This window comes from Canis lupus, chromosome 37, assembly GCF_048164855.1.
Source record: "Canis lupus baileyi chromosome 37, mCanLup2.hap1, whole genome shotgun sequence".
NCBI classification, from domain to species: domain Eukaryota; kingdom Metazoa; phylum Chordata; class Mammalia; order Carnivora; family Canidae; genus Canis; species Canis lupus.
Genome location: NC_132874.1, coordinates 7,288,697 through 7,310,764, shown reverse-complemented (window position 1 = coordinate 7,310,764; position 22,068 = coordinate 7,288,697). Strand labels below are relative to the sequence as shown.

Sequence of the window (22,068 nt, the reverse complement as noted above, 5' to 3'; positions counted from 1 at the left end):
AACCGACTGAGCCACCAGGTGCCCCAAAGATGAAGGTTTTGAGGCTTGTAGGGTTTAGGTAGCTTGCTTAGGGTCAGTGGTAGGAAGTAAGTGGGGATAATGCTTGGGATATTGACTCCCAAGCAGATACTCTTGATACCTCACCCATGCATAGGTTGTGTGTTTGTAGTTGCTTTTTCTGAAGGTAATAGACAAATATTTCTTTCATCAGGAAAGAGCAGAAACTGAACTGAAAATAGTTCTTAGATGATCAATTTCTTCTGGTTACCAAACTAACAGAAAAAGGGAAATATGGAGCAAGCAGCCTGTCTCACCTGGGTTTTGCATTTTCCCTATTATTCCAACACTGTATTTGTTGAAATGCCCATACTTGTTTACTTGAAATGGCCACATGTGTTTCTAAATAAAAATGTTACATATCTTTAAATGCATATTTTAATCAGTTAATTATGCCTTCTTGTTAAATGATCCATAGGCTGTCACAGATGGCACTTAGAGTCATAACATTAGTGTTGGAGGAGAAAGATTTCAAGCATCTCCATTCACCATTAGAATTGCCTGACTTCAAAGCACAATTTAACACTATAATAGTAGAGCTATTAATAGAGGAGGTGATGGCTACAGGTATCTGGCCCTTTTTTTTTCTTGAGGTGGAGGTGTTTGTAAGAATAGAGTAGTGCCAGGATGTGTGATGTTTGTGTTTTTGTGTTTGTTTCAGCCTGTTACATTATTAAGAATGTTAAATACTCATATACTGAGATAGCTCTTCATAGATAGCTCATGGTACTTTAAATTTAGGTGGGGCCTGTTGTTCCTGAAATAAATTAACTTATGTATAGTAGATTCTAAAATATCACCATTTTTTTTTTAAAGATTTTATTTATTTATTCATGATAATCACAGAGAGAGAGAGAGATGCAGCAACACAGGCAGAGGGAGAAGCAGGCTCCATGCACCGGGAGCCCGACGTGGGATTCGATCCGGGGTCTCCAGGATCACGCCCTGGGCCAAAGGCAGGCGCCAAACCGCTGCGCCACCCAGGGATCCCAGATATCACCATTTGGACTGATAGAAGTTTCCTGAGGAAAGGAGAAGTTTAAAGTAGATCATACAAGTGATAGTACTTCTCCACTGTCAAAGGACTGTGGCCAAAGTTGAGAAAATTCTTGAATTAAGAAAAATAATCTGCATTGATGGTGAAATTGGTACTTTGTGTACTTTTGTTTGGTATACTCCGTATTCTTTAGGAGATTGAAGAATCTAAGAATTTGGAAGGTCTGCTCCTACCTTTTAGCACTTTTTTAGGTTTGTTCCTGGTTCCAAATTAGTATCAGCATTGTACTGTGTTTTAGTCTATCCAAAAATAAACAAGTAAACAAAATCCAGTGTGTTATATCCTTAGTAAGAACACTGTTTTGTTGCTGACATATGGTTAGTCATTAGTTGTGTTCAGTACTATACTTTACTCATCTAACAGCACCATCTGTTAAAACTTTGTTACCAGTCGAGAGAGGAAGCCAGTTATTTTTTTTAGCTTGTGAGCAAGGACTAAATGAGAATGTGCCTGAAGTTGCCTGCAGTCAAGTACTCTACAACTGGTTTAGTCAAACAGTTGGAGCTAGTACTACCTTGGGAAGCCAGATCTGGAAAGAACATGAAAATGCTTGTTTAGGGCCTTTATCTACTCTTAGCAAGGATAATGTTTTATAAAAAAAATAAATAACATAATTTAAGTTACTCAAAAAGATTTGCATGATATGCTTTGTTTTTAATGCTGTAGAACTACTGGTGTTTGTGGTTTGTGATTACAGCTAGTGTAATGAGAATTGGAATAGATGTTTTTGCAATGAGGCAAGCACCTTTACATGAACGATTTTTCATGGATTTTTTAGATTTGGGCCGGTTTTGTACTAATCTTAAAATTATTAGACATTAATAATTGATTCTTTTTCATGCCTGTGACTTTATGTGTCGTAAAGTAATGTTTTGCTTTGCATGTGTGGGACTCTAGCAGAATGACTGGCCTTGCCGGGTGTGTGTGTGTGTGTGTGTGGCGGGGGGGCAGTTCCTCACAGCTGCTGTGTATGTGTTTGTGTTTACATGTGTGTACCTCTGTGCACGCATGCTGTCACTCTCATTCTCTCTCTGTCTGGGCTCCTGAAACACTTTTACTTTTTTAAAATAATGTTGACTTGGAAATTACATGTGGTCTCATTGCTCACTCTTCCTGCCCAAAACGCAGTATAGGACCAATAACTGATACTCAGAGTTTTCAGTCTCTTGTTCCCCACCCCCTGTTCTCCCTTTCTCCCTCCTGTGAGTAAATCGTATCCACATGATGGAAACAAAAATTAGCAAATTATAAAAGGTGAGGAAATATGTCAACAAAATCCAACTATAAAATCTGTTTTGAATAATTTTGTCAGAAAAGGTCTGTGGTAGTAAATTCTCTGCTCACGCATGCCCGAAAATGTTTCCTATCTGGTGGAATGGGCTAATTTTGTAGGTTGAACTAATTCTTCCTCAGATCTTTTCTTTTAGAATTCAACCTAATAGAAATGAAGTCTAATAGCAATCTGTTCTCTCTCTGTAGTGTCTTTTTGTATTTTTCCTTTTTAGAAAATTAGAAAATGTCTGGGACCTTACTTTAGGTCTGAAATCTCAGAAGGGTATTTCCAGGTGTGGATGATTTTTCAGTTATCATGTGTAGTAGTCTGTGGATTATCAGAAGACTCATGTCTGACCTCTAGGAAATTTATTTATTTTTAATATATTCGTGAATTTATATATATATCTACACATACACATACACACACACAGATACATAATATTCCTTGCATATTAGGATGACCACATTTTAATTTTATCATCAATAATTTTCTGGGCTTGTCTTTCATATGCCTCTGGAATTTTCCCACATTTCTCTGCTATAGATTGCTTTCTTTTAACCACTTAACTACCTTTTATTTTTGTTGTCTCCTTTCAGCTGAGAACGTGCATTAGTTCACATCAGTCCACCCTAAACTAATTTTCTTCCAATTGTGATCATTTCATCAACTTACTTTAGTGTAGAGAAAAATTGCTGGCAAACTATTGTCTCTTGGTAATCTAGACTAGCAAATATAACGGACAGTTGATTGTGCCTTCTACCTCTCTGGATGTAGGAAGGATTCTGATAGTCTCAATGAGAGCAAATTAGAGATGAAAGATTATTTTGAAGTGATAACACTTTTGGGAGGCTAATTCTTTCATTAGTATATTTTGGATAGGGAAGGCTTTCTCTGTGACTCAGGACCCAACATGTTTGTTTGTATTTCAGTTTAAAATTGATGGTGTACATAATCAAGATTCTGGTGTTTACTATTAGTGTCATTTTTTTGGCTCAAAGTAAGAATATTAAAATTTTTTTGAATAAATAATTTATTCACATGGTACAAAATTCTAAAGGAGCCAAAGCGTATACACTGATATGACTCCATCCATCTGACCCGGGCACCAACTTTTTCTGAGCAAACCCAGTATTATGATTTCTCTTTCTATGAAGGATTTGGGTTTATAAGAATGAATGTATATACACACAACTGCACATATGTTTTTTACTTTCTCCGTTTATGTAAAAGGTAGCGTATAATACGTGTGGTTTTGCACCATTTTCATTTAACAATATAATTTGGTGATCATTTAATACCATTTCATTACAAATTTCATTATTCTGTTTTTTTAAAGTAGTATTGTATTCTATTGTCCAGATATAGGATAATTTATTTAACCAGGTCTTTATTCCAGATATGTGTGTTTCTCTTCTTGTTTTTTACTACTACCTGCATCTGTGCTACAGGGATACCTACATCTCTGTGTGTATCATTTTGCACATGTGTAGATACATCTATAGAATAAATACTTGGCTTAAAAGGTATATAAATTTGTAATTTTGATGGATATTGCCAAATTGTTATCTGTAGAGATTGTACTCATTTAGGCTTCCATTATCAACATATGGGCTTGCTAGCTTCCCCAGAGCCTTGCCCATATAGTGTATTATTAGCCTTTTTTAATAATCTTCATTAGACTGATGAATGAAAAGTGCTATCTCAGTGTCTTTTAATTTGCATTTCTTATTAGAGCTATTTTTATTTCCTTTTCTGTGACCTATCCATATCCGTTAATCATTTTTCTGTTGGATGATCCTTACTAATTTGTAGACACTCTCTATTTGGGGAAAGTTAAACCTCTGTGACACAATTTCCAGATTGTCCTCTCTTTGTTATATTTGTTTGCTTATGGTTGTTTTGGCTACGAGGAAAGTAATTATTTGTTATACAGTTGACGTGAATGTTTGGTTTTTACTTCAAGGTGGTGATTATAATTCTTTGAATATTTCTGCTGTTACTTTAATGGTTTCATTTTCTTATACTTAAAATTGTTGAGCTATAGTCAATTTATTTTGCTTTATCTGTGATTTGTGGACACAGCGCTCTCCCCTCCCCCGTGATTAACCAGTTCTCCTGATATTCCCCTCCCCACTGAAGACTAACCAGTTCTGATACCATTTATTGAGTCATTTACCATTTTCCTCTGATTTGAAATGCCACCTTTACCATATGCTAAATTTTTATATGCATTTGTCTTCTTTTTTCATATTTAAGAGTTATGTTTATCGTGAAAAAGCTCAAACATACAAGTAGAAGGAATAGGTGAGTGAACACGGACCTATCAAAAGATTGAATAAGATTTATTTTCTTTTTTTCTCTTAATTCTGTTTTTACTGAGGAGTTTTAAAGCAATTCCAGATACCATGTCATTTGACCCTTGTATCAGTTCTGTATGCAGCTCTAAAAATATGGATATTTTAAAAGATAAGTTAAATATATGACTTTTTATTCCAAATTTAAGGGAAAACACTTTTGGGGCTAACATTTGGTGTCTCTCTGTTCTTATTAGTAATCAGTTGCTTCAGAAGGTGATATCATATTGCCTTTTAGATGTTTAGTGTCATTTTAAAGCTTTCTTCCTGCACTTGTTTTTAGCAGGGACCTGCCTCTGTGTGACATGGGTATTGAAATGTTTTACTAGTTTAGAGCTGTCCAGGTGACTTCACTAGTGGGTCACCTCATGAGCAGTCTGTGTGTAGGCTGCATAACTAATAACATTGTAAGCAGTCTTTAAATATAGCCAAATATGTAGATGGGAGCAGAGGAGTGATACATAGGCAGTTCAGATATAGCTTAATTTGTTTTTGCCTGTGTAACAGAAGGCTTCATGCCAGAAATTAATAATGTTTTGATTAAATTAATGGCTGCAGTCTTGAGGATAAGAGTGTCAGGGCATACGTCCTATTTGATTGTAGAATTGTACCATTACATTTAATGCTCAGTTTCACATTGTCAGTTTCATGTGAGAAAATATACTTCTGTCATGCCAAATGGGCACAAACATTTTGTATAACTATACGTTTCTTTTTAGGTTAGATTTGTCAATTAGATTGCACGTGTAGAATGTTTCCTTTCAATTTAATCTTCTTAAGAAGCTGAGCTAACTTCATAGGGCTTGTTCTGGATAATTTGGTTATAGCCTCAAATTTGTTCTCCAAAGACAGTTTTAGAAACTTAAAATATGGTACACATTTTTGTACATGTATTAGATTCTTTTGAAAATGAGAAAGTATTTTTTTACTAAATAGCTGTGGTATTCACGAGGATTCACCTAGTATTCACTTGCAGTGATGTAAAACAAATACAGATTTTAGTTACCATTTGTACAATTCTGTAAAACAAATTTGAAAAATATTCATTTTTAAAAAAAGATTCTATTTATTTATTTGACAGAGCATGAGCAGGGGGAGCAGGAGGCAGAGGAGGAGGGAGAAGCAGGCTCCTTGCTGAGTAGGGAGCCCGACACAGGGTGTGATCCCAGGACCCTGAGGTCATGACCTGAGCCGAAGGCATACGCTTAACGGACTGAGCCATCCCTGTGGGAATTCTTCATTTTTTGAACAATTCCACAGTTCCCTTATTTTCTTCTGTTTCAGTGTGTTTATATGTCTGTTTACATTTGGCTGTCTAGTGAGTCCCATAGATACTTGACTGGTTAGGTCTTCTGGAGCCCTGCAGTTCCAAGAAATGATCTGATGAGGCACTGTTTTGTTTTAGCTCTTTGGTTAGCTATCTGGTTAGCTAACTATCTGGTTAAACTATCTGGTTAAACTATCTGGTTAACTATCTGGTTAAACTATTGGTTAAACTATCTGGTTTAGCTCTACTATCTGTTTATTTGATTGAATTGCATTAATGTTTCCATATCCTGCTTCCTATCCCCCTAACTTGCCATAGCAACTTCTTTCTAGATGTGTCTCCTGAGGCAGGGAAACAAAAGCAAAAATAAACTATTGGGACTACATCAAAATAAAAAGCTTCTGCCCAGTGAGGGAAACAATTAACAGGGACGGCTGGGTTGCTCAGTGGTTGAGCGTCTCTGCCTTTGGCTCAGGGCATGATCCCTGGATCTGGGATCGAGTCCCACATTGAGGTTCCTGCAGGGAGCCTGCTTCTCCCTCTGCCTATGTCTCTGCCTCTCTGTGTCTCTCATAAATAAATAAATCTTAAAAAAAAAAAAAAAAAAAGAAACCGTCAACAAAACTAAAAGGCATTTGATGGAATGGGAGAAGCTTTTTGCAAGTGACACATCCAATAAAGGGTTAGTAGCCAAAATGTATTAAAGAACTTCTAAAACTCAATAGTGAAAAATGAATAATCTAATTAAAAATGGGCAGAAGACATGAATAGACATTTTTCCAAAGAAGATATACAGATGGCCAACAGACACATGAAAAGATGCTCACATCTGGGAAATAAACTACAATGAAATATCACCTTACAGTTGTCAGAATGGCTAAAATTAACACCACAAGAAACAACAGGTGTTGGCAAGGATGTGGAGAAGGGGGAGTCCTCGGAGCCCTCATGCACCTTTGGTGGGAATATAAACTAGTGCAGCCACTCTGGAGAATAGTATGGAGGTTCCTCAGAAAGTTAAAAATAGAGCTCCCTATGATCTACTAATTGCACTACTGGTATCGGCCCCAAAATACAAAAAATAATTCAAAGGGATACGTGCACCCCCATTTTTGTAGTAGCATATCTAAAATAGCCAAATTATGGAAACAGCCCAAGTGCCCATTGATTGATGAATGGATAAAGAAGATATGTATACATCTATACACACACACACACACACATACCCACATGCATACATATACAATGATGTGTTAGCCATAAAAAGAATGAAATCTTGTCATTTGTGATGGCATGGGTAGAGCTAGAGAGTATTATGCTAAGTGAAATAAGTCAGTGAAAGAAAGACAACTACCATATGATCTCACACATGTGGAATTTAAAAAGCAAAACAAAGAAGCAAAGGGGAAAAAGAGGCAAACCAAGAAAACAGATTCTTAACAATGAAGAACAAACTGATGGTCACCAGAGAGGAGGTGAGAGAATGGGGGAAATAGGTGATGGAGATTAAGGAGTACACTTGTGATGAGCACTGGGTGATGTATGGACATGCTGAATTACCATATTGTACACCTGAAACTAACGTTATGCTGCGTGTTAACTGACTGGAATTTAAATAAAACCTTGAAAAAAAAATACCATAAACTGGTTTAAAAAATAAATATCTAACTTCTGTGTGTGTTCATTCAACTGACTTGAAAAGGTTGCAGCACAGTCTCAATAAGTAATTTAGTAGAAAGCTAGTCATACCTCTCTCTGACTTGAATAAATTGTTAGGAATCTTCTTTTCTTCTTGTGTTCAATATAAGCAAATTATCCATGGCAAGTGTACTCAGTTTTTCCATGTTAAGAATTTCTCAGTATCCTTCTGGTAGGTTTTCAGCCCTATTTTTAATTCATATTTGCTGGCTAAATAGGTAAAACAAAGTTTGGGCTAAAAATCTGATTTCTCACAGGCTAAACACCATAGCTTCTATTTGAGGGAAAAAAAAAAACCCACAAAAATACCTCAGTCTATTGGAGGGAAATGGTAATATCTGAGACATTATTAACCAGACAGTGTGTATTTAACAGGATAGCTTGAAGATGTTCTGATTTACAAACTTAATATCCTTTTAGAACTACTAAATTTAAAACTGTTGAAAATAATTATTTGTCCAGATTCTCAAAGAACTTTTATTTGTTTATTTATTTAATTTTTTAAAAGGTTTTATTTTAAAGTACTCTCTATATCCAATGTGGGGCTCAAACCTCCATCCTGGGGATTGAGAGTTGCATGTTCTTCCACCCAAGCCAGCCAGGCACCCCTTTTAAAGAATTTTTACAGAATTTAAATAATGTACCAGTTGTTAAGCTTCTACAGCGCTGGCTCTGTCCTAGCGGCAACTTTGCACAGATCATCTTTAATCTTGTCAACACATCCACAAATATTATCCCTACATCATAGATGAAGACAGCAGAGCTCCAGAGGTTAAGGATTGACTAATGTCACATAGCTAATATGTTGGTAGAGTGAAGATTTGAGTCTTAACCCTGCCACCACAAGTTCATGGGTACTATATTTCCTAAGTTCTTACTCATATGTTTGAAATTCTCTAATTTTTAAAACAAAAATTGGGTTCTATCAGTGAGATGTTTGTGAATTTTCTTATTTTCCTTTTCATCTTCATAGTCTTGCTTTTGGATTTTGGATGGATAATGTGAACAAAGGGAGCGAAGAAAGGTTGATTATCAAAATATTTTGTTTTCAGTTTCATTTGTTTAGTGTGCTTCCAGGTGACATTTTTCAAAAATTTATAGATTAAGTTTGGCTTTTTACCAGGTTAGAATACTTGTGGTGTTTCTCTTTTTTAGTTTCATTTCTTTTGTTCATTGAGATTTGAAAAAGATAGGTTCAGGGGTGCCTGGATGGCTCAGTCAGAAGAGCATGCAACTCTTGATCTCAGGGTTGTAGGTTTGAACCCCATGTTGGGTGTAGAGATTACTTAAAATCTTTTAAAAAAGAGAAAGGGAAAGAAAGAAAGGGGGGGTGTTTAGTCCTTCTGTATTATTCTTTCACTGCTGTTAACACATTTTTCTCCCAAAGTCATTGCCATTCTACCTTACTGCTTCCTCAAGTTTACAATTTACATTTAAGTATAATTATAATATGGAATTATCTTAACTATTACTTAGTACAACTTTCATCCTATAAAGAAGTTAGTTATCATTTGCATTAGAAACTGATACATAGAAGTGTGTGTGTGTGTGTGTGTGTGTGTGTGTGTGTGTGTGTATTTGTTTTTACTGTTCTGAAACAAAAGGAGACCACTTGGATTTGCTAGGCTTTTTTCAGTAAAATGTTTTTGTGCCTAAGCATATTTGTAGGGACCAATTGTATTGGTCTTGTTTGGACTTTTTTGGGTAAGAGAGGTATATTAAAAGGTAGGGTGGTTGTTATTGTTGTTTTTGTTAGCGAGGCAATAAACTGTACATTTCCAGGATAAGACAGGCATACAACTTCTCTTCATGTGAACTGTTTTAGTCAGGTTTCATTGCAGAAAACCAATTCATTTTTAATAACCAAAAGAGGGTTTTCAGTTGCAGTGAAATCTATACCCTTATTTTAGAAAAAGAATATTTTTTGAAAAGTCTTAAGATAATCAGTTTATAAGCTGACTTTGTAAGCAAAAACTAGTAAGCAGACTAGTAAGTTTATGCAGTGATCCATTTAGAATATGGGTAATGGGATATGACATAATATAGCTTGCCAGCTTAGACTTATTTTATGCATTTACATTACTCAGTGTATTAATGGTTTTAAAATGGTATCTTTTACATTATAACTTTTCCAAACTCATAGGGAAAGGGTAATTGCTATGTTGTGTTCAAAGTTTGTTAAAATAAAGTCTGTTTCTATAGTTTATAGAAGAAGTAATATACCAATTCATAAACTTTTCACTCAGTGCAAGATGTTTGCTATCTGTGTTTTACAAAGTAAATCAGGGTGGAGATTGGTTATTTAATAGGATATATTTTGTTGGTTTCTTAACGATGGTACCTGACATAAAGAAAAATAGTATGATTTAGTAGACCCCTATTTTATTACTGATATATTTTGATGTGCTTTTAAATACATTTGGCAGCAGTGGTGGTTAAGGTTGCAGAGTCTATTTGCAAATATCTTTTCTGATTCCACTGGTTGCCTTTTAGTTTTGTTGATTGTTTCCTTTGCTGTGCAGAAGCTTTTTATTTTGATGTAGTCCCAATATTTTACTTTTGCTTTTGTTTCCCCTACCTCAGGAGATATACCTAGTAAGAAGCTGCTACAGCCCATGTCAAAGAGGTTACTGTCTGTGTTCTCCATGTCTGATAAAGGGTTAGTATCCAAAATACATAAAGAAGTTATAAAACTGAATATGAAAAAAACAAATAGTCCAATTAAAAGAACGGGCAGAAGGTATGAATAGACATTTTTCTAAAGAAGACATGCAGATGGCTAGCAGACACCTGAAAAGATGCTCAACATCACTCATCATCAAGGAAATACAAATCAAAACTACAATGAAATATACCCTCACACCAGTCACAGTGGCTAAAGTTAACAACACAAACAAGTGTTGGCGAGGAGGTGGAGAAAGGGGAACCCTTGTACGCTGTTGGTAGGCATGGAAGCTGGTGTAGCCACTGTGGAAAACAGTATAGAGGCTCCTCAAAAAGCCACTCTATGCTCCAGCAGTTGTACTACTAGGTATTTACCCAAAGAAGACAAAAATACTGATTCAGAGGGATATATGTACCCTATTGCTTATAGCAGTACTATTTACAATAGCCAAACTATGAAAAGAGCCTGAATGTCCATGGACTGATCAATGGATAGAGAAGAAGTGGTATATTAACCACCAAGAGCAATGAAATCTTGCCATTTGCAGTGATGTGGCTGGAGCTAGAGAGTAGTATGCTAAGCCAAATAAGTCAATCAGAGAAAGAAAAATACCATATGATTTCACTCCTGTGTGGAATTTAAGGAACAAAACAGATGAACATGGGGGGAATAAAAAGAGAAAGAAACCAGGAAACAGACTCTTTTTTTTTTTTTTTTTCCAGACTCTTAACTCTAGGGAAAACACTGATGATCACCAGAGGGGAGGTACTTGAGGGGGAGGGGTTAAATGGGTGATGAGCACTGGATGTTGTATGTAAATGTTGAATCACTGAATTCTACACCTGAACTAATGTTATACTGTGTGTTAACTAACTGGAATTTAAATAAATACCTAGAAAAAAAATATGGTTGAAGAGTCTATAGCCAGACTGTCAAAGTCAAATTCCTGTTTTGCCATTTGGTAATGTGTAACTTTGGTCAAGTTATTTAAGCTCAGGATCCTTATCCGTAAAATTGAGATAACCTGCAGCATGGAATTGTTGTAGGATTGAATTAATTTATGCAAATAAAGTTCTTTCAGGCTGGCACAAAGGAACATGCTTAATAAATGGTAGTCAGGATTATGTATATCTTTAAGGAATATTGGCTACTTAATGCGCTTTCTTTGAGAGACCGGAGAACCTTTTACATGCTGCCTGTTGTGGAATTCTTTTCTTGAGATGAGATCTTTGTAGTTTGGAGAGTTCACTACCTAATTTAAGGGGTTTGTTTTCAGTTTATGAAATAGGTATTTGGTACTACTAAGGAGTGACTACTGAGATGAGGAGCTGGCGGTCAGCTCTTGGCAGAGACTATTTTGTAGGAGTGTTTAGAGCTGACATCCACAGAGGCAGCTCCTACTGTCCTGCACAGACTGTTCATCCTCATCAGCAGCAACTCATTAGAAGAACTCATAAGTTTTCATTTATCTGTTTTTGCTAAGACTTTCCTCCTTCCCAAAGATGCTTTTTGTTAGCTCTGACTGAGGAGCAAGCTAGGCAGATAGATACTAGGGTGTTCAGTTACTGCTCAGTCTTGTATATACAATACAGAAATCCTGCCTTGGATGTAGTTGGATCCCTGCTTCTCTTTACTTCTGTGCTCCTAACACCTCACTGCCACTCTGAGTCCCACAAACTCATAAAACTGGGCTATGATCTCACAAATTAGATCTGAGGGCTAGAATTAATTTATAGGCATCAATTTCTGCAAGTGAAGGAAGTACTCTGTGAAAAAATGAGACAAAAATTTGAGAAGTATTCCAAATTATAAGATTACTTAGTACTAACATTTTTTACATAGGCTTTTGTATTTCATACTACAGTATGCCATACTTTGCTACAGAGTGTATGGAAGCCAATTTGTTTGTTTAATTGAGTTTATTATACTCACATTAACAAGTGGTATTAGACTATGGACTAGAAAGTTTTTTTATAATAATGGTTCTGTTGGAATGAAATTTTGTCTCATGTTTCTATGTTTTTTGGCATAGATCCTATGATTATGGTTTATAAAATATTCTCACTTCCTCTCTCCCTCTGTTTCTGAGTAGTAACATGATTTCCTAGAATACTTAACATACTTAATACAAAAAGACAATATTTGTTTTTGCTCTGGTTGCAAAAAGATACAACTGAAGCATTCTGGATAAAGATCTTACAGATAGTTAATTCCTAGGAAAAATGATGCTATTTCTATTGGGGAAAGTATAGCCTTTTGCAAGACTAAATCAGGATGAGACTAGTAATTTTTTCTAGCTGTAATCTAGAAATAGTTAAATATTCTGTTCTATTTTAGCTAACTACTTTTGAATATTTACCTGGGTTCTCTTATCTATCAAACATAAAGTCTATTAGAGAAAAATTTATTGGTGAATTAAGTTAAAATGTTCAGTTCATATGTGTCTGTTTAACTTTTTTTTTTTTTTTTTTTTTAAGATTTCATTTATTTGGGAAAGCGTGCATACGAGCAAGGGGAGAGGTAGTGGGAAAAGGGGAAGCAGGCTTCCCACTGAGCAGGGAGTCTGACATGGGGCTGGATCCCAGGACTCTGAGATCATGATCTGAGCCAAAGGCAGACAGTTAACCAGCTGAGCCACCAAGGCGCCCCTGTTTAACCATTTCTGCATTCCTTAGTGAACAAGAATTCCAGACGTGTGTGTATTGGGCTGGTATGTTTCCTTCCCACAGTTCTCACCAGGGAAATAGGTGAAATTCACTAAATTAATTGAAAAGTTTTGAATGTCTTTGTGGCTTATGATAAATTCCTGAAAATTAGGATTTTCTGAGTCTAGTTATATAGGTAGTGTGTAAAAAGTCAATATATATTGCTATAAGGTACAGTTTAATAAGCCTTTAGACATATTTGGTTCAAATGGGTTCTGTGTATTTTAACCCTCTTAAGTGATTTGTAATATTTAGATCTATTTTCCCTATGGCATTAAGTAGAAGTAAGGCATGTAAAGTCAACGAATTGCTTCTGGGTATAGCTCAGCACAAACAGATTTTGCTGTAATGAAGATTTTGAAATAGAAGAAAATGTGGACTGTTACCTTAAAAAAATAAATCAGCTTCTATAAAATTGTAATTGGAGGACTCTCTACCCCTTTGACCTATTTAAGCATATTATCAGACTTCTTTCTGCTTTGAGCTTAAAACAATAGCCATGTCTCTGAGACCTGCCTTAATTATGTTCTGCTACCCCCAACCATTCAAGTCAGATTTAGGATCAATGTTTTCTTTGCTGCAGTTACTTTGTATGGAGGTGGGGGTTGAGGATGTGGATTGAGTATGCTTCTTTCCCATACTTCTTTTACTTTGTAATTATTTAACTTTTAAATTCACAGGTATTACTCTTCCCCTCTTCCTAGACTGAGTTAGAGTGGTCTCATTCAGAAGCCCCCTTCTGGTATTATTCCCCCCCACCCGCCCCGCCTATGTTATACAGCAAACCGAGGTTCATTGCCTATTACATATTGGTGTGAGAACAGAGCATTTCATGCCTTTTTCATGTTGCAAATATGTTTCCTGATGGAAAGTCAGCTGGAAGGAAGTGGAGGTCTTGACTAAATCTTGATCACTTTCTGTTTTCTTGGATTCTAGGAGAGTGCTTAACGTGTAGTAGCCACTTAAAAATACATGTTGAATGAGAGAAAAGAACTGAGGTCCTGAGAGGCTATGTGAAATAATACATGAGATTATATATTATAACACATATTATCAAATTAATATGAAAGTACTCTAAAAGGCTCTAGAAATATTAGGTACAGTAGTATTAGACATTAGTGTTCATGTGATAGTAAATCATTATTCATATTTTAATCTATTATGAGGTAACGTAATACCCTCATAATATATTAGGAATGCTTTTCTTTTTTCTTTTTTAAAGATTTTATTTATTTATTCATGAGAGACAGAGAGAGAGAGGCAGAGACATAGGCAGAGGGAGAAGCAGGCTCCATACAGGAAGCCCGATATGGGACTCAATCCTGTGACTCTGGGATCACACTGAGTCAAAGACAGATGCCCAACTGCGGAGCCACCCAGGCGTCCCACTTTTCTTTCTTCATTGTAGTTGGCACAGGTTGTTATATTAGTTTCAGGTGTACAACATAGTGATTTGACTTCTCCATACATTATGTGATGCTACCCCCAACCATTCAAGTCAGATTTAGGATCAATGTTTTCTTTGCTGCAGTTACTTTGTATGGAGGTGGGGGTTGAGGATGTGGAGCCCCCATCTGTCACCATACAATGATATTTTATTATCATTGACCCATGGTATGCATCTATGTTGTACCTTTTATTCCTGTGACTTACTCCATATCTGGAAGCTTGCATCTCCCACTTCCCTGCACCCATTTTGCCCATCTCCCACCAACCACCCCTGTGATAACCATCAGTTTGTTCTCTGCTTATGGGTCTGTTTCTGCTTTTTGTTAGTTTTGTCTTTTAGATTCCACATATAAATGAAATCATACAGTATTTGTCTTTCTCTGACCTATTTCACTTGGCATAATACCTTCTAGGTACACACACACACACACACACACACACACATCTTATCCATTTCTCTGTGGTTGGACACTTGGGCTGCTTCTGTAGTTTGGCTATTGTAAATAATGCTGCAGTAAACATAGGGTTGCTTTTCATTGTATGGAACAGAACATGTAATCAACAGTGGATTAAACTAATGAGGGCTTATTTTTCTCACGAAAAAAGTTTGGAGGTCAGTATATGCTGACATTGGGTTAGCAGCTCTGCAGTGTTAAGGCTGCTGGTCTTTAAATTCTCTGGGCCACCTTCATGGTCACAAGGTGGTTGCTCCTGCTGGAGGCATTACCTTTCTATTTGAGGCACTGTGAAGGAGCATAGATTGACAGCAGCATCTCTTCATTTTACCAGGAAACCAAAAGCTTTCCTAGAACATCTCTTCATTTTTCTGGGAAGCTGAAAGTCTTCCTGGAAGCCTTGCAGCACAGCAGACTTCCCCGTAAGTGTTAGGGACCACCTGTTTCACAGGGCCACGCCTAACTGGACGGAAGGAAGGGGGTTAGCCGTGAAAATGGGGGTTAGCTTTTCCAGCCTCTGGTGGAGTTAGGGGAAGGGAGAAACAGTTTGGAAATAGGGTGCTGGGTTTGCTAACCAACAGTATTTACAAAATCTACCACTCTGGCTGGCCAAAATCCAAATACATCCTTTCTCATATGAATACATTTTATAAGGATACAGTCACCACTGTTCCTTTTTTTTTTTTTTTTAGTCACCACTTTTCCAAGGGAGAAGGTACTTGTTCTTCTTCATGACTGCATTTCCCTCTGAGTCCAACTTGTTTGTTTGATGTACAGCTTTCTCCATCAGGTCTGATAGTATCTTCTTGCTCTTTGGTGACCCTAAAGCCAAAAGAGAAAATCTATGCTTCTAGTACATCCAGCAAAGTACTGTGGATAAAGGAACAAGGTAATTGTGACAAATCCTCCCACTTAGAAAACAGGTGAATTAGAAACTCATCGCTAGAAACTGGTCCATGAACACACCATACTGTGTGTGAAGACTTCCATTCTGGCAGTGGATTAAATTCCTAGTTTGCTAGTTCACTATTCCTGTTTCTGTTCCCAGGAAGCATCTCCCCAGGTTACAAAGCATCTCCCCAGTTCTATCACCATAGTGATAGAAGTAATCTTGAAATCAGGTAGGCGGATTCCTTCCATTTGGTTTTTCCTTTTGGCTATTTTAGGGAGTTTCCCTTGCCATATAAAGTTTGGAATAAGTTTGCCTGTGTGTGCCAGAAACCTTTCTGGAATTTTGATAGGAATTGTGTTAAAACTTATAGATTAGTTTGGGGAAGAATTAACATCTTTATGACTTTTTCCAATCCAGTAACATGATAAGTCTCTCCAGTGATGTTGTTCTTTCATTTCTTTCAACAAAATTTTATAATTTTAGCCTACAGATCCAGTACATATTTTGTTAGGTTTATACCTAAGTTTTTCATGTTCTTGGGGCAATTGTAAGTGGTATTGCTTTTTTTTTTTTTAAGATTTTATTTATTTATTCATGAGAACACACAGAGAGGATTGAGAGAGAGAGGCAGAGACACAGGCAGAGGAAGAAGCAGGCTCCATGCAGGGAGCCGACATGGGACTCGATCCCGGGTCTCTAAGGATGACGACCTGGGCTGAAGGCGGCGCTAAACCGCTGAGCCACCCAGGCTGCGTGGTATTGCTTTTTTGATTTTGATTTCACTTATTCGTTGTTGGTATATACAAATGCAATTGACTTTTGTTTGTTGATCTTATATTCTGCAACCTTGCAGAATTCACTTATTGCTAGGAGTTTGTTTTTTTGCAAATAACTGGAATTTTCTACATAGATAATCATATTATCTGCAGAGTTTTATTTCCCTCTTTCTGATTGATATTTGTTTTATTTCTTCTTTTGCTTCACCATGTCTTCTAGACCTTCCTGTATTATGTTGAATACGAGAGGTAAGATTAGACATCTTTTCTGGATCCTTGATCTTAGGAAGAAAGAATTCAGTCTTTCAGTGTTAGGTATGATGTCAGCTGTAGGATCTTCGGTAGATGCTCTTTTTGTGTTTGAGGAAAATACTATTTTCCCCTAGTTTATTACTGTTTTTATTCTGAATATATCTTGAATGTATTATGGATATTTAAAAATACTACGAAGGAAGCTAGATTACTCTTTTTTAGTTGGAAATGAGGTAGTATGTGAATAGTAAAATGTTAAAGTCTGAATGTTATCTAATACAATACTAAAGGAACTGGAGATATTAATTACTTGGCCCTGAATCAACTTCACTTATTTCTCTGTATATAGGGAAAGACTTATGAAAATCATACATGTGAATATTCTTTTTTTTTCTCTTTTGACTTTTTAAAATATATATTCCTTTAAACATTAAAAAAAAAACCCCACTTTGTCAGTAGCTTTATTGGTCCTGCCACTGATGCTGTTTCCATAAAACTGATCCTTGTTTTCCTGTCAGGGAAAAAAAATATGTCCTTGCAGATAGAGTCATGTTTCTTATTTTATAGTGCTTTACATTCTCTTAGAGGTTTATTTTTGTTTTGTTCTTTTTGTTTTTTTTTGGTATTAGCTATATCTCCTTATATTGCTGAGCAGCCTACTTCTCTAATCTCGTTTCAAAAATAACACTTAAAAAAATGGTGTTTATAGTAAAGTTACAAGAGCAATACCGAAAATCTCTTCTTTCAGCCATTTGCTGGGAAGCTATTTACTCAATGCCTCATCATTCCCAAATTTCTTCAGTGTCTGCGAAGTTATTCTCTTATACAACCCCAATATAGCCATTAAACATGGGGCATTAACAGCTGCACGGCACTGCCACCTGGTCTGCGAGCCGCCGCTTTCACGTTATTCCTGTGGTGCCCTGTATTTACAGTAGGGGGACCAATTTTGTAATCCCTTCTTGCACGGACTTTTCAGATGTCTTGAAGACTCCCTTAATCTGGACTAGTTTTTGTCTTTTTTCTTGGCTTTTTATCTTTGACATTTTTGAGGGGGTGTAGTCCAGTAATTTGAATGTTTGTTCTCTAACTTGTGTTTTTCTGATGTCTCTCACGAGTAGGTTCAAGTTTTGCATCTTTGGCAGGAATATCTTTGAAAGCAATGCTGGTTCCTCTCCATGTGTCCTGTCATGTGGCACCTGACTTTCATTTGTCTCATTATTGGTGATGTTAACTTTGATCAATTTGTTAAGGTGGTGTCTGCTGAGTTTCCACACTGTAAAGTTTATTTTTTCCTTTAGGATGTATTTTGTGAGAGTTTTTTTGGGGGAGTGTCAATTTTCTATTCCTTATCAAACCTTGATGTTTCTGGAACTCCTGTGCTCTTGCATCTTGCTGTGTTTTTACACGGATGCCTGCTTGTCCTTACTGGATTCCAGTGCATTCTGCACATGTTCTTCTAAAACTGCATGGGGCCATCCTCCTGCACACACACCTCCCTCTCTCACCTTGTGTGTGCTTTTGGCAGAGCCACCTTACCTCCCTTTGGTTTTGATACTCCATGCCAGGCTGCCCTTTCATGCACCTGTCCATCTCCTTGTACTGTAGTCCTGACAACCCAGGCTGGGCCATCCCCTGCAGGGATGCCTGTCTTGCTCTTCTCAGTCTCTGCAACTCTGAGCTGAGCTGTCTGCCTTGGTGGGTGCTCTCACTTTGCTCAAACTGTGCTATCTCATGTCAGACCACTCTCCTTTTTGACCATACTCACGCTCTTTGTTTCTCGGGCACTGATACCCCATGCCACCATCCTCCTATACAGATACCTTCCTCATTCTGCTTGTGCTCTGACACCCTTTTTACTGCGGATGGGCTCTGATACTCCTTGTGCTGCCTCTCACCTTCCCCTAGTACTGTTGCTTGCTTCTTTCAGCCCCACTCAGTGACTTTGTAGTAAATCGATAGAGAAGGGTAGAGAGGGTAAGGGGAGTTCCAGTTTTCTCTTGGTGGTTATATTCTTAATTAGCTTATATTCTTAATCAGCCCCTGTTACTTGCTTTCTCACCTCTTCTTTCTACTTATAAATCTTTTCACGAGGAGTAGAGGTAATTTGTAATATCCTAAATGTAAAATTTATTTTCCTTAGAGGAAAATAGGTGAGTGTATGTATGAATAAATAGCTTAGTTTGGGGCATTATGAAAGAGAAAATGCCTGTACATGGGAGTGAGTGAGGACAGCTCACATCACAGTCGCTTCCTCAGAGGGAAATTGGTAGTGCAGAGTCAGTTTAGCCTTGAGAGTAAGTGATCCATCCTGGCCTTACCTCCCAACTTCCTGCTTATGATGCCTTTTTGCAAGTCACGACATTTTTCTTACCTGTTTCCTCATCCAGAAGGTGGAGATTATAAATACTTACCTCATGGGGATGTTGTGGAGCTCAGATGAGATAATGTATTTAAAAATGCTTTGCAAGTGGTAAAATGCTATGCAAATGTGGTTATTGAGCTCTAATTTATTGCATAGTCACATTGAAATCTGTAGGAAATCAAGTCAAGCATTTCAATTGCACTTGTGACTTCTAGGCAAATGCCCTCTGATTCATAAGGTGGAGAAGAGGTCAGCAGAGTGTTCTGCGCTGCCACTTTAAGTCCATTGTTCTGTCACCATTACTCAATCAGGCGAACACTCCTCTTTTGAAGTCCTGACCGCTTACTATGCCTGTGTGACATATTTCCATCTTCTTGATGATTTTTACCCCTGCTGTAAAATAGCCCTCCTCACCCCATTGCCTGCTGTCTGTCATCCCTGGTGACGTGGGCATCCCTGATCTTAGATGAGTTCTTTCATGTGTTTACAGTTGCTTGTGGTGCGGTCGCTTGGCGTGGATCACTGGATAGTCATCTTAAAGTGAACATCATGTTTCCCACTGAAGCTACATTCTCCTCCTCTGATCTGCTTCTCTGTAGAGCTTCTTCCTTTGTTATGGTGTCTCAGTATCTCTCTCTCTCTCTGTCAACTCTCCAGTTCAGAAACCTTTAGCTCCTCCCTCTGTCATTTCCCATATCCAGGCAGCTACAAGTACTTGTATTTTTATAAAAGCCTCTTTCCTAATTGAGCCTTTGTTTTCCCATAATGAACAGTCTACCTTTGGTCCTATTACCTAATCCCTGAACTATTATTGAAACAGCCTCCTTCAAGGCCAACATGAGAACCGTAGCTTTCCAGGTCTAAGCTTGGGCTGCTGTTGAATAATTAGATGAAGAAGACTTTTGGGGTTGGAGCCAGCTTTCTGAGCAGCCAGCCCTTCCAGATGAGCTAGTCAGGTGATGCAGAAAATGTCTCTAGATCCCTGTAAGAACCTCCAGATGGTAGAGATCAGGCCTGTGGAAGATCTACCGCGTCGGGCCTTCTAATTTATTTTTAATGCATAGGGTTTTTTCTTTTTCTTTTTTTTTTTCTATAATTATTATTCCTGTAGGATGAAAAAAACATCTTTCATGATATTTTTGTAAGTGTAGTTTTTTTACTGGTATACAGTGACCTGTAGATTGAGAGGTTGCCTGGTGTGTGTGTGTTCCTTTTAGAACAAGCAGCTCTCCTGGGAGAAATACTGGATTCTCTGTCAGACCTTCACAACCACCTCTACTGAAAGTATTTTTCTAGTGGTAACTTTTGGATTGCTGACAAGAACTAGTCCGTTTGCCTCTTGTTTGGTCTTGATGCTTATTCATTAACATGGCTTTCTGTGTCCTTGATCTTTGCTTGTTTGTTCATTCTTCCTTCTGTTTTCTTTTTTTTCCCTTCATTCCTTTGTTCTTTCCTTCCCTCTATCCTTCCTTCCTTCCTTCCTTCCATCCATCCACCCATCCATCCATCCATCCATCCATCCATCCGTTGACGGTGATGGCATACTCTCCTCTAAGTCCTGAGGTTGGCCCTGGGAGTGTAGCATTGAGGGTCATAGATTGGGGGAGACATATCTAGGAATATTTGCCACGGAGTGCCATGAGCTCATTTGTGGGCATGGGGGAAGCAGTGCTTTCCTCTTTCTGAAGAGGGTGGGGACAGCCTCTTAGGGCAGGTGACATGCAGCCAAGCTGTGAAAGGTTGAGTAGGAGCCTGCCAGGGGCAGAGTGGTGGAAGAGGCATTTAGGCAGAGGGCCCAGAAATGGAGAACAACGAGGGTATGGCTCGAGCTTGTCTTTAATGTGTTTTTTTTTTTTCTTTGTATTTAAAACTTTTTTTTTTAATGTATTAAAACTGCCCTATTATATACCGTTGGAAGTGTACAATTTGGGCAGCCCTGTGGCTCAGCGGTTTAGTGCTGCCTTCAGCCCAGGGCATGATCCTGGAGACCCGGGATCGAGTCCCACTGCATTTTTTAGCAGTTGGATTTTTAGGCTCCTGCATGGAGTCTGCTTCTCCCTCTGTCTGTCTCTGCCCCCCCCCCCCCCGCCCTTTGTGTGTCTCTCATGAATAGATAAATAAAATCTTTTTTTTTTAAAAAGGAAGTATACAATTCAGTAGCTTTTTGTATACTCACAGAGTTGTGCATCTATCACCACGTTCAATTTAAAACCTATTCATTACTCCAAATAGAAACTCCACATCTTTCTTCTCAGTCCACCAGGCCTTCGCAGCCCTAGGCAGCGACCAGCCTCCCTTTTTGTCACTATAGATCTGTCTCTTTTTTCTTTTAAGACTTTATTTATTTGACAGCGTGCGCACAAGCAGGGGTGGCCGGGGGTGGGGTGGGGGGCAGAAGGGGAAGGAGAAGTGGACTCCCGGCTGAGCAGGGAGCCCCACACAGGCCTCTGTCCCAGGACACTGAGATCATGACCTGAGCTGATGCTTAAAATTGAGCCACCCAGGTGCCCCCTAGTATTGTTTCTTCTTTTTGTTGCTACTTATTTTTGGTCTCAAATTGATAACTCATATTTGTAATTTTAGAAAGTCTGAAATTACTATTTGGGGAATATTATTTATGGATAACTGTTAATCAGTTGGACAATTACTAGATGCCTACTAAGTGTATAGCCAGCTCATTTTTTTTCTCTCTAGGGATTGTATCAGAATATCTAACATGGGTGGACTCTTGACACATCAGAATAGACTGGCCTTGGAGTCCTTGACTCCATACATTCAGCTTCACTGTTTTAGTCAGAGA

General features: G+C 37.7%; 1 protein-coding gene and 1 long non-coding RNA gene across 13 annotated transcripts in view; one reads left to right on the top strand and one right to left on the bottom strand.

Annotated features, from left to right (window-relative positions):
* The window catches only part of CDKAL1 (CDKAL1 threonylcarbamoyladenosine tRNA methylthiotransferase), a 663,683-nt gene that overhangs the window by 75,135 nt on the left and 566,480 nt on the right, over positions 1 to 22,068 (top strand). For 3 of the 9 annotated variants that reach the window (XM_072813958.1, XM_072813959.1, XM_072813957.1), the window contains exon 4: positions 10,293 to 10,368. The exons of the other annotated variants lie outside the window; for them this stretch is intronic. In XM_072813958.1, the coding sequence (XP_072670059.1) occupies positions 10,293 to 10,368 (76 nt within the window). The remainder of the gene's footprint in view (positions 1 to 10,292; positions 10,369 to 22,068) is intronic. 9 annotated transcript variants of the gene reach the window in all.
* LOC140626267 (uncharacterized) lies at positions 893 to 20,033 on the bottom strand. Of its 4 annotated transcripts, none has more exons than XR_012025460.1 (4): positions 15,950 to 16,076; positions 15,680 to 15,805; positions 15,256 to 15,446; positions 893 to 1,079 (listed from the first exon to the last, which is right to left on the bottom strand). It is a non-coding gene; the product is annotated as an uncharacterized lncRNA (long non-coding RNA). The 4 variants fall into 4 exon arrangements; XR_012025459.1 differs by lacking the exon at positions 893 to 1,079 and adding an exon at positions 5,952 to 6,104; XR_012025458.1 differs by lacking the exons at positions 893 to 1,079; positions 15,256 to 15,446; positions 15,950 to 16,076 and adding an exon at positions 19,318 to 20,033 and having other exon boundaries at positions 15,612 to 15,805.